We start from the raw sequence: 12112 nt of genomic DNA, 5'->3' as shown, positions 1-12112 counted from the left end.
CAAGAAGTATGATTGAATATAAGATAATCATCTCTGTTTTACTACTGCTCTTCGTAATGATGATTTTTCAGAGCGAGTATGTGTGTGTGCCGGTCTCTTGAGAGCCTGCATGTGTGTTTGACTGTACATGTGCTCATGCCTAATCTGATCCATCTATGAGATTGCACATATAGCATCATATCTGCCTCAAGGCTCCTTCCTGGCCCTCTTTCCTCCAGGGATTTCTGTGCTGGAGTCTGCTCAGAGGCAACAACCTGCTCATCACTAGTGTAAAGAGAGGCAGGCAGAAAAAAAAGGAAATAAGAACGGCGTCTGGGACAGGCCCAGGGCACGCAAGCTGTTCAAAGACAGACAGGCAGTGAGCCCTCTGCCAGCCGCAAAGCTGCATTTTCATGCAGGGAAAAAAAATACAATAAGAAGTGAAAAGGATTCACAGAATGAAAAAAAAAAAGAGCGGTACATTTGGGGATTTGTTAGGACAACATTCTGCCGCCTGTAGAAGCATGAAGGGTGGCCACATTGCCTCCCCATGGAGAATTAAAGATCCTCCATATCCCTTTCTCTGCTCTTGAATGAAGGACTGTAAGGAAAATCCACAGTTTGGATATTTTTATAGAAAAAAAATTGTGTTGTATCTAATTCGAGAAAGGGAAAGAAATCTGACCATGGGAGATAAGGAGTCGTGGGAGAGGGAGAGAATGCACGATAGATTTCCAGCAGCTGATAGAAAAATGTCAGCAATAGAAGGAAGAGGCTCAATCAGGGTTGTGGATGAAACAATGAAAAAAGGGAACAATATCAACATTGTGTAAAGCAGGGGGTGACATTTGTGTGCTCATGTAACACATTGGCAAACACAGATGTAACTATAGAGGTATTACAAGGTGAAATCAAATCTGAATGAATGTACTGTAAACATTGAACCCTCACAGACATACAAACCTCCCTGATTACTTTTGACTATGTTTTCTGGTAACACTTCCTGGCATGTCTCTCAATTGGCTTTAAAAGATATAGGCGGAGAGAGGCAAGAAAGGGAGCTAATGTCTCTACTGATATGAAAGGTGCTCTTGATCTCAACATCGGCTTATTGTCCCCGGGATACTGAGAGAAGGGCTGACAGAAATATAGCCAAACTCCCCCCTGCTCGACGTAAAGCCGGGGATACGTAGTGTTTTTAAATCCCTAGCACCAACCTTGGCTGTTGAGGGCCATTTATGAACTGCGATTATAGAATTAAATGGGATTATAGTGTTATCATTAAACAGAATGTGACCTGCTGACTCCACAACTGAATGGGAAGCTGAGACCGGTGTGCTTTGACTCTGAAGATTTGCGTGTGGAGTTATAACTGTGCAAATAACACAGTCTTATAACAGTACAGTCTGTAAACCACAGAACCTTTTTCTTCCATTATCAATCAAGCTAAATTACCCCGATCATTTTCAGTGAAAACGGAGGAGGACATCTTGCTGTTTCGGAGCCAAGTTTTGCCACACAAACACAAGCGCGTACCAGCTGCAGTGTCAGTGATTCCATCCGCCCAAGCTATCACGTCTCACATTGTTAGGTATCTCAGAGCAATAATATACAGTACATCAGCATCTGAATATGAGTCAGGTGTTTCCAAAATGTTCTGCATTTGGTCAAAGGCCAACACTTTATGCCCCTGCCATCTTCAGCCCCATGAAACGCCACTGCCAAGAAAAGCATCTCAGCCTCAGCTGCCACTGGCTATTAATTAGAGAGCGCTCCACCAAGAGCACTTCTACCAAGAGCCTTGAAGCAGAACTGGAGACTGAAGCAGACGAAAGTCCTTTTGTGTCAAAGCATATAGCTCTAATTCACCCTTCTGCCCGTCGTGAATAACGTGTGAAGTGGACCACTTTGATATCTTTCCAGCCACAAATTATATGCTGCTTGTTATTAACACTCTGATTAATAATGCAAATATAATCTACAGTGATATTTAAGGTTTGAGCCAGAAACATAAAATATTCCGTCACTACAACCTCAACCTCAACCCTGCATCCAGTTATTCCCCAGAAACTCAAGGACGAGATCAATGCTGTTAGCAGGATTTTTACATTTTTTTTAATTAAGCTGCGTCAAGATTTATTCAGTGAGTTACACTTCACCAAAGTTGGTTCATAAGAGAGAAACCAGCCATGCGATTAAGTGACACGATAATGGGTTTTTTTTCGATCAGTTGTTTTTGCCATGAATACTTTCACACATAATGTGAATATTACATGGTGATGAAGCAACTTTTTTCCAGAGAAATCATTTATTTAGTTTTTTCAATTCAATCAATTAAAATTGTTTGTGAGCTTGCGCACCTCAAATAAAGGCATCAACCAATCGAACAGGTTGAATTGTGCCCAAAAGATATATTCATTAAACAAAAACACAGAGGCTCTGTAGTCCAAACCAAGATGACAACCTTTCTAACTCCTTTCAACCTTAACAAAGAGCCACATTTTCTGTTCTTATTTTTTACAATAAAAGCCCTAGACATACAGTATAATACTTGCAGACGACTATTTAGCATTTTCATGTCACTTAGTGGTCAATGCGCTGGTGTGTAAATGCGTTCATTTAGATGATATCTATCTTCAGATTTAATCGTCAGACGTGACTTCACCAGCAGTTTGTTATTATTACCACAAGTAGACAATTACATAGCACTCAACAATAATAATTCCACTTTTGAATGTAATTATTAAAATAATGAAAAGGTAATTTACTAAATGTTTGTCACAATAAAGGTCTGACTTTCTTGTCACAAATAAATTCTTTGAAGTTGACTTCAAGCAAAATACTGATAAAATATTTGTTGTGGTGGAACAAAGATTCATATCTGATCACCCTATTTTTGGTTCATAAGATTTATATAATTTCCTTAGAAATGCCATGTGGCCATTACTTATAAATAAAGATTGTTAAATGTCTATGTCAGAGTATGTTTGTTGTCCCCCATGGATAAGCCGTAACCCTCTACAAAACTGGACCGTTGATCCCTTCCAGACAATCATGGCAACCTGCCAATTAATGCTGAAATGACCATTTGACTTATGGGATGCTCAACTTAATCAAAGAAAAAGGCTTTCCTCAGTTTCTCCAATGTGAGGACTTTTTTGTATCATTGTAGATTGTTAACGTTTGGGGTATAGAAGGTTTTTAACACATCACCTCAGGCTTCAAAATATTCTGAAGGTCGTAGATTTTTATTGATATTTTATTCAGATGAATTAGTTAATTGAAATATTCTGTACCACTTTGGCAGGGAGTCTGGTCTTTAAGTTTTCATAGCTCTGGAAGAGGCTAAAAGTAATTTCATCGTTATTTGCTCCTTTTTTCCTTTGCCTCAGTAAATGGTATGATATCTACAAACTCAGGGTAACCTATCATTTTCAGTTTGCTTCTTGCTGTGTTGTGGCAAACTCTGCAGTGGAAAGGTCATACTTGGAGGAAAAACGGTCTGGCGTTTTATTGAGACTGTGTAGCTGTAGTTTTACATTTAGGGCTCTATCTCTCTCTCTGGCGGTGCCGAGGCAGGCCGAGTCTGGATGAGGTTGAAGTCAAGGTCATCCTGGTTGTCTGTCCCCATCAGGCTTTAAAGAAAACTCTGCGAAATGCTGGCTCTCTTTCAGCAGCAGAACAAAAGGTGGTGGAGCCAGTTAGCGGATCGATGTGAAAGAGGGTACACTGTATGAAAAAGAGGAATGGCATTATTGAAGCACACTAAACACATTTATTCTTGTCAGTGTCACTGGGAAACAGAATAATTGGTTAGTAGGCTTGTGTTTGTACGTATATATGCTCTAAAGGCGATTAACAGCTATAGAAATCGATTCAAGGCGAATGGGAGACAAAAAATAGAGGCTGAGGAAACTCCAAAGTGTACAGCAGTTTTTGAAAGATAATGCAAAGTCACCCGGTCTGTGCTTCTGGTGGATATCTGTTTTAGGCTGAAACCACAGTAGCAAAGTTAGTGTTTAACGTTTTGGGAAGTACTTTAATTCATCCTCTCTTCGCAAGTGAGATGGGCAGGTGAATATCTCCCTCATGTGATTAGCGTAGCTTAGCATAACGACAAAAGCCCATTAATAAACACATTGTAGGTAATTTGTTTAATCCATTCGCAAACAGTGTTCGGAGATGTTTTTTTGTCCTAATTTTGCTCGCTGTTTCCCCTCAAGTTTTAATGCTAAATTTAGCTAATTTGTTGCTCATGTCAATCACATCTGTCCATCAGACTACATTGCACTTTTGCCTAAATGACACCACATGTTCATTAGTGAGCTTTAGCTGTTGGTAGTTGTATTTTTTAACTATGAACAGAACCATCTGTTCCCCTGTGTTTCCAGCCTTTATATTAGGCTAAACGTATCAGGTCTGGACTCCAACTCCGTAGACGTGAGATTAGCATCAGTGTTCTCATCTTATTCTCGAAAGGAAAGCAAACAAGTGTATTCCCCAAAACTATGCTTATAACTTAACAGCATGGACCGCTGCTCCTTTGTTTACATAAGTAAGCAAATTTTCTTATGTCTTATCTGAGTAAATATTGTTTCAGATAATAGTGTGTTATTGCTCAAATAATATTGGACTTTCAAGAGACTCGCATCTTATCAGCACCATTAAAAGATAGTTATCACCGTCTGCAGTAGCGAAGGGATTTAGGGACAGGGCAATCAGCGGTGCATCACAACAAGTAAGAGTGAAATCTGTCCGTCTCGACTGGAGTCGGGTCTTGCCGTCTGCCTAATTAAAGAGGCTGAGGGGAGAGGTTGGTGTGATCTGGCCGGAGGTTCTGTGTATCTCTGTGTCATCAGTGTCTCGCTGTGCTTCATCCCAAGGTTGTGGCTTCTAGCTGTTGCCAGGCCGGCTGTGAGCTGCGGGGCAGCAGGTGGGGGGGGGGGCAAGGCCTTTCTCTGCCTCGCTCCAGGGCAGGTGTGAAGAGGCTTACGGCCTGAGTCAAGGTTAGCAGCACACGGTGAAGGGGTGTGGAGCTGCGGGGATTTGTCCAAGAAAATTCAGCAGGGCTAAAAGTCTGGAAGTAAGACTTGTGAACAATTACAGTGGGATCCATCTAGCTCCGATAACGCTGCAGTGGAAGTGTTGCAGAGATTATTTTCCGTTTTTATTTTCCGTGGAGCTGTCTGTCATTTTCTCATTAGACGCAGATTGATGGATTCTATAAAGCCAACTCCTGCTTTTTCTGCATTACAATCAGCTCATTTCCCCCTTGTTTCTATTTCTCTTTCTTGATTTGTTCTCCTCTGTCTGACACCCTGCAGTGTTGGAGGTTTAAAGCCCTAATGATGGGGAGGCTGTCATAGAATACTGACCCACCCAAACAGCTTGATGGCGTGAGTGAAAGGCTTTGTGTGTTTGTGCTCCCTCGTGTGCCATTTTTTGTGAAAAACACCACCAATTTCCCTTTTTTTTTTGTGAGCAACCTTCAGATTTCCACTCAAGAGGGAGAGAAGTGGTTTATTTCATCCGGGAGGGTGCTCAGTCCAAGCAAGGATGATTGTTTGGCGCTATTGTATACAGTACTAGTGCACCCAGGTCAGTTTAAGTTCAGCCTAGCTAAATTAATAGCTGTAATTGTAGTTGAAACGGGTGAAACTAAAAACGTCTTTCAGATTTTTTTTTTTTTTTTTTGCACCATCGGATGTGAAGTTTGTATTTCATTACTCAGCGAGAATGTCGTAAACGATCCACAGTAACAAATACCCAACGTCCCCGGCCTAACACGCACACACACAAACAGATGATAAACTGACAGTTTGTTTTCGTGACAGAGCCAGAACATGTGCAAACATGCTGATTTTGCTGTAAACTTGTGTCGCTGTGTTTGTAGAACGCAGATGAAAAAGGAGACATGGTTGTCAGGTTTCTGCATGGCAGCCACTCAGAAGTCCATCCACAGCAGACTGCAAAAACTCATAAATAACAGACCTCGTGAGGCCCAGTTGAAAACCCTGTCCGGCATGTAATGAGAAAAAAACAGACAGGACAATTTAGACTCTCACTATTTGATTTATCTGTAGAACAAAAGGAAGAAGCAAATCTAGAATAAAAGGCAGCATATGGTTGGTTCTACAGCGATGGAATGGCTTAGAACACCACTTACTATTTTCAGACAGGCTGCGTGGGTTGAAACATGCTGTTATGCTCCAAAGGTGTGATATTTTCAAAGCAGAGCGAGATCCATTTCTTACCGTCTCACTGTAAATTCCTTTGAAATGTTGTTTTTTTCTTTGATTTCTTACCTTCTGACCAACAGTTGCTGAGGCCTCCTATCTCCGCACCTTGAATGACTTCAAAGTGAGCAGAACATTTAAGGGTGTTCCACATTGTTTCTCTCTCATTATCAGCTCTTTACTTAATTATCACTTCCTCTCGCCGCACCCTCTCCTTCTTGTTATTCCGCGATCGACTCTGCTTTATTTCAACTTCAGTGGCATCCAGCGCGCTCGCAGGGGCGCTACTGCATTTACCGAGACTGTTGTGGCCGCTTATACAAGCCGTGGCTCTTTGCTCTCATCTCATGGGTGGTTTACTGTATCAATGTTTCTCTCCCATAGGTTGTGACTCTGGGGAAGAACAGCCGTGGTTACCACTACATTCTGGCCAATCTCGTGAGTAATAACCGAGCCGCTCCCCCGGGAGGGAGTGGAACCAGCTTTTTTTGCTGTATGTGATGAGACTTAGTCTCAGCCATGAGCACAAATGTGCATGTGCAATAAGTGGATTATAAGCTTTTGTATGAAATCAGGGAAAAACACACACTTTTTCTTTTTTCTCCCTACTGTATATATATAGGGCGTGTTCTGTTTGTTCCTCATGTCTAATCAATCATAATCTGGCAGTCTGACGACATTGCATATTGACCTAAATTAATATATTCATATTTAAGTATAGTTGAATGTCCTGAGCAATAAATAAACAGCATTTAACCTTTTTAATCATCTTTGGAGGACAGCCATGTTTTCCTCCCACTCTTGGGAGGGAAATGTTCTTTTAGCCTTGATATTAGCATGCGAGTTTTAAGGCTGGCCCTGCTCTCACTTGCTGATCCCCTGCTGCTACTTCCCCGACTTTAGAAGATGTGATTATGCAGCAGTTGAACACGTGTCCTTGCACACCATGACACAATGCTGCTCTTAAAAAAAACAGCAATTTGACCATAAAAATAAATAACTCATGTCACAGCTCTAGGGCGAAGAAGGAAATTTACAGGCTGCTTGAGCAGCAGAGGTTTTTGAAATGCATTGTAAAATTCTTTTTTTTGATCTGAATAAAAGTAGGCCACCTGGTTAAAGATATTTTGACATCTACCTGAGCGGACACAAACTCTACCAGCAGGTTTCTGTAAATAAATTCAGGTTAACCTGCACCACAGCTTGTAAAGATGTCGGTGTAAAGGCAAACACGTTGCTCTCTCAGCAACTACAGCAAGTTGATGATAAAACGCACCTGGCACACTGCCAGAATATCTGCTAATATTTTGTGGCGCTCCTCCCCAGGTTAAACTTTAAAGAAAAACATGTGACACAGGTCCTTTCTTTCGTCTCATCTCAGGGATTCACTAATGTGAGCTTGGACAAAGTCTTCGCCGGTGGAGCCAACATTTCAGGTTTTCAGATAGTCAACCCTGAGAACCCGATTGTGCAGCAGTTTATGCAGCGCTGGGAGCGGCTGGATGAAAGAGAATTCCCAGAAGCCCGAAACACTCCTCTGAAGGTACTTTGCTTGCAAGGCCTTTCATTGCGCATGCAGAACACAACGATCATCCCTTCTGAAGTGCTCTCTATCGGTTCTTCTCCTCCTCTCATCCTCTGTTTGCCTTTGTCATTCTGTCTCCCTCCCACCCCTGGCCTCCTCCTCTCTGCTTTGCATCCCTCCCAGCAATCAATATATTGATAGGCGGTGCAAGGCAAGGTTATATCGCAGCCTCAATTTACATCTAATTAAACAATGATCAAGGAAGAAATGGATTTTGAATGGCATTTAATTAGATTTTGTCATGGTGCAGTGGTCAACAAACAAGTGGCTCAAACCGTCAGTAGTGAAAAGGTCAGGCGAAGTTGGAGGGAAAGTGCGTGGGAGATAAAATCACGTATTAATGCTCTGTTTACTTCCCGACTCTGCACTAAAAGTTTTGAAAGAGGTCCTGACCGTCTGACAAGTCTTGGCTTTTCTAATCACATCTGTCTAATCAAGCTATTTTTATCATGAGCAAGGCATCAGAGCTTGCACCCACCCACACTGACCTGACTGTGGGGGTCACTAACATGCATCGGCCGAAAGCAACTCATGGACTGCCCCACTTTTCATCGGGACAGTCCAGTTTTCTGCAAGCAAAAACGTATGCAAACAGAAAATATCAAATACAAGTTCTAACCAAAGTGGTTTTAAACTTTACACAGTATAAAGTGTATATACATATATAAATAAACCTGTAAAGGCTTTACTACAAAAACACTAATCCTTTCTTGTCTTCTTCCTCTCACCATGTGTTCCTGTCTCACAGTATGCGCTGCGTTCTCTTTGATTTTGTACAGTACACTTCAGCTCTGACCCACGATGCCGTCCTGGTGATAGCAGAGGCCTTCAGGTACCTGCGGCGCCAACGCGTGGACGTCTCTCGCCGGGGCAGCGCTGGAGACTGCCTGGCCAATCCCGCTGTACCTTGGAGCCAAGGCATCGACATTGAGAGGGCTCTCAAAACGGTAGGGGCTTGGAAGAGAAACAGAGACGCGGGGCAAAGAGAGAGAGAGAGAGAGAGAGAGAGAGTGGCAAGCTGATAACTGAAGAAGAGGCTAGAAGAAGTGAAGCAGAGATGGGGAGTGAGACTGAGATAAAGATGGAAAGTGACAGAGAGAAGGAAAGAGAGCGCAGAGCTGTTCTCCTCCCTCTGCCCCCAGATATCTCTGCACAGAGCTCACTCAAATCCAGGCACTCATTAGCATAAAACTACATCTTTTATTAAAGCGTATCCAGTTCATCATTTGATTAACAGACTGCTCGCACTCTAGTAGCTCCATGGACACGAGCAACTTAATGCCAGCTAGATATGCAAAGTGATGGCTATTACACATTCCCCTGTGTCTGTCCGTCTGTCTGTCCGTCTGTCTGTCTGTCTGTCTGTCTGTCTGTCTGTCCCTCGTGGCAGGTCCAAGTGCATGGTATGACTGGGAACATCCAGTTTGACAACTACGGCCGCAGGACCAACTACACCATCGATGTTTATGAGATGAAAACAGGTGGGCCGCGGAAGGTGAGTCGGAGCGGTGACCTCTGTCAGCTCTCATCCATCAACAAGTCAGATCCAGACCTGATGTAAAAGCCTTTAGCGAACACACAGCGAACAGCTGGCACACATCAAAGTTTCCCTCATTACTTGTCAAATGTGAGGAATTTGGCCAATTTTAAATGGTATATTGATCACCTGTGCTGAAGAACTAAAGTCAGTGAATGTCGGCCATGTGTCAAAAAGTTGCCCTACACTATTTTGAGAGAACTGATTAAGCAAGATTGTGTGAAAGAAGACAAAGAAATAATCAAACAAGCCTCTACCTCCGTTCATTAAAGTGCTGAGGGCTTTCCCAGTCATGTGGGACCAGCAGGCCTGACAGGACAGTGCAGAGTTATGCTAATTGCCTTTCTCTACCTCTGTTATGTAGCAGCACTGATGAGCTATCCCAAGCATCACACGCCACACAAATCACACACAGCCTGCGATCTGATAGCTCAAACTGCCCTTGCAAAAGAATGATAGAAGACTATTTCGGTGCTGTGTGATAGTGCAGTTATATGATTTTTGGTCTCTCTCATGACAATAATTACCATTCAGATAACCGATTACTATAAAAGGGATCCAAGAATTCCTCTGGCTCCTCTTCAGTATGGTAATTCCCAGCGGTTCGTTCACATTATAACCGGTACCATATGATGACCTCTGGTTTTATTTCATAACCTCATCGAGTTCCAAGCGACAGCTGTGAGTTTCTCTTTTGCTGGATAAGTGCGGGCTCAGTCTGATAATGCCGCCTGCCTCCTATGCCTCCCAAAGCCAACACTTTCAGTTAGCATCGCACAGCCCTTACAGCCGTCTCGCCGCACAGCCAAACGGAGAGGGTGGAAGGAGTGTGGGAGAAAGGAGGTCAGGGGGAGAGAGTGAGGGAGTGAGGGAAGATGAGGCAAGTGGGGCAGCAGTTTGTCAGGACCTGCAGCCCCAGTCACCCCACTGACAGTTAGAGGATGAAGCTTCTTAACTGTGACTGTCACGAGTGATGTATGGGATGATATCTGTCCAAGCTGCTCAGGGTGAGATCAGGACTCTGCCTCTGGAGCAGCACTCCATGGCACAGCTCCACCACAGTTTCACACCCCCTCCCCTCGGAGCGGCACTTCTCAAATATCACTGTCGGACAAGAGAGCGAGGGAATAAACATTTACAGCTTTCTCCAGTCTTGCAAGTGCACTAACTACATCCATAACTGCAACCACAGTTATGGAGCTGAGGTTTTGAGAAGTTTGCTGCTTTCTAGCGCCTCCACTTGGTGTTTAAAAACTCTGCACTGTTGTACACCTGTCTGGCCTGAACATTTAAAGATCTGAGGCACAGAAAAAAAAAAGAAAATGCAGACCAGATGTGACGAGGAAAGTCCCAGCCAGCAACAGTTAGAATATTGGCAGCAACATATGCAACACGTTTCATCGTGAGCCAGAGCAGCCATTATTTCAGATGGGCAAACAAACAGTTGACATTGGTTTGACTTAAGCATCTGTACAGCAGAGTACAGAGAAAACTGCAACGGCAGACTGTGCAGAAGAAACTGTGGAGCCACTGGAATATTATGCTAAATTATTAAACGTGTATGCAGTTCACAGGCCTGAATATCAATTATTTACCATAAAACCTGGGAAGCTGAAGGTTGGGTGGGGATTGAAGTTGTCTGCCGTATGCTCATGCAGCTCAGTTCCTGCACATTTGGCTATTCGAACGGATGTAGATCATAAATACCAATAGTATATTATCATAATATCTTTGATCATGACACTAACTGCATGTTGAATGTAGAAATTTCAACTCAGTTTTTTTAGCATTCTGTTCATTCTCTGCTTTTTTTGGTCAAACTTTATGGCAGCAGGCCTCTGTGAAACACAGTGTTGTTTTAATGAGCCCAGCACCGTGACAGTTCCCAGCAATACTTAGACGTGTCCCTGCTACATATATTACATGTCCTCAGTGTGCTGGAATGCATCACTAACCACGGCTTTCTCTTTGCAGATCGGGTACTGGAATGAGTACGCGCGATTTGTAAATATTATGGACCCGCAGGTCTCCAACGACTCCTCAGTGGAAAACCGAACGATTGTGGTCACTACTATTATGGTACACTTTCCATGCAGTTTTAAATGTTTCACGTATTCTGCCACTCAAGGTCATGGTGTTGATTCCAATGAGTGATACATTCTGTCCTGGGCGGGTAGAACCACATCTTTTTTGTGTTGCTTTCCATCCACTCACTACATGTTGAAACAGTCGGTCCGACGAGGGGGAGTGTTTCAACTGTATCCGTGTGGGTGTCAAAGCATTTTGATTTTCCATACTTCAGTGGCCTGTCGTAGCAGTGACATCACAATAATGGTATAAATGATAATGGTTGACTCCATCAATTACAAAAAGCATACAAACGCATACGTAAGTAGACCTGTCTGTCCTCATCAAGTAAATGTTCAATGACACTTGGGATAGACTGGCCGAAGAATGACTAGAGGATGAAACTGCAATGGTTTCTCAAGCCGGGCAAAGCAAAATAAAACGTATTGGAGGAGGGATAAGCAGGTGTGGGGTTTTTTTTCCCCTCGTTATCGCCTCTCCAATCTATTTTGTATTGCTCCTACATGTGTTCTGTGTTGAAGTATAACTTCCAGGCAGTGATTTCGGAGGGATCGTTTTTCTGGGAATTTTCCCAGTGCAAAGAGTGATAAACCAACAACATAACTTAGATGTATTTATTTTCAACTAAATGTTTCAGGCTCATTAGGTCGCTGGATAGCCATTGAAAATTGTAATTACGCTGACGTC

At 42.9% G+C, this 12112-nt stretch overlaps 1 protein-coding gene across 2 annotated transcripts in view; it reads left to right on the top strand.

Moving 5' to 3' along the window:
• gria3b (glutamate receptor, ionotropic, AMPA 3b) overlaps positions 1 to 12112 on the top strand; it is a 79269-nt gene that overhangs the window by 44945 nt on the left and 22212 nt on the right. For both annotated transcript variants that reach the window (XM_068714523.1, XM_068714522.1), the window contains exons 5-9: positions 6600 to 6653; positions 7597 to 7758; positions 8580 to 8747; positions 9191 to 9295; positions 11312 to 11416. In XM_068714523.1, the coding sequence (XP_068570624.1) occupies positions 6600 to 6653; positions 7597 to 7758; positions 8580 to 8747; positions 9191 to 9295; positions 11312 to 11416 (594 nt within the window). The remainder of the gene's footprint in view (positions 1 to 6599; positions 6654 to 7596; positions 7759 to 8579; positions 8748 to 9190; positions 9296 to 11311; positions 11417 to 12112) is intronic.

Source organism: Cebidichthys violaceus, unplaced genomic scaffold (genome assembly GCF_023349555.1).
Source record: "Cebidichthys violaceus isolate CVI_PGR_0920_01 unplaced genomic scaffold, fCebVio1.0.p SCAF_2, whole genome shotgun sequence".
Taxonomy (NCBI): Eukaryota; Metazoa; Chordata; class Actinopteri; order Perciformes; family Stichaeidae; genus Cebidichthys; species Cebidichthys violaceus.
The sequence above is the reverse complement of the archived record's forward strand: the minus strand, read 5'-3'. Positions and strand labels throughout refer to the sequence as shown.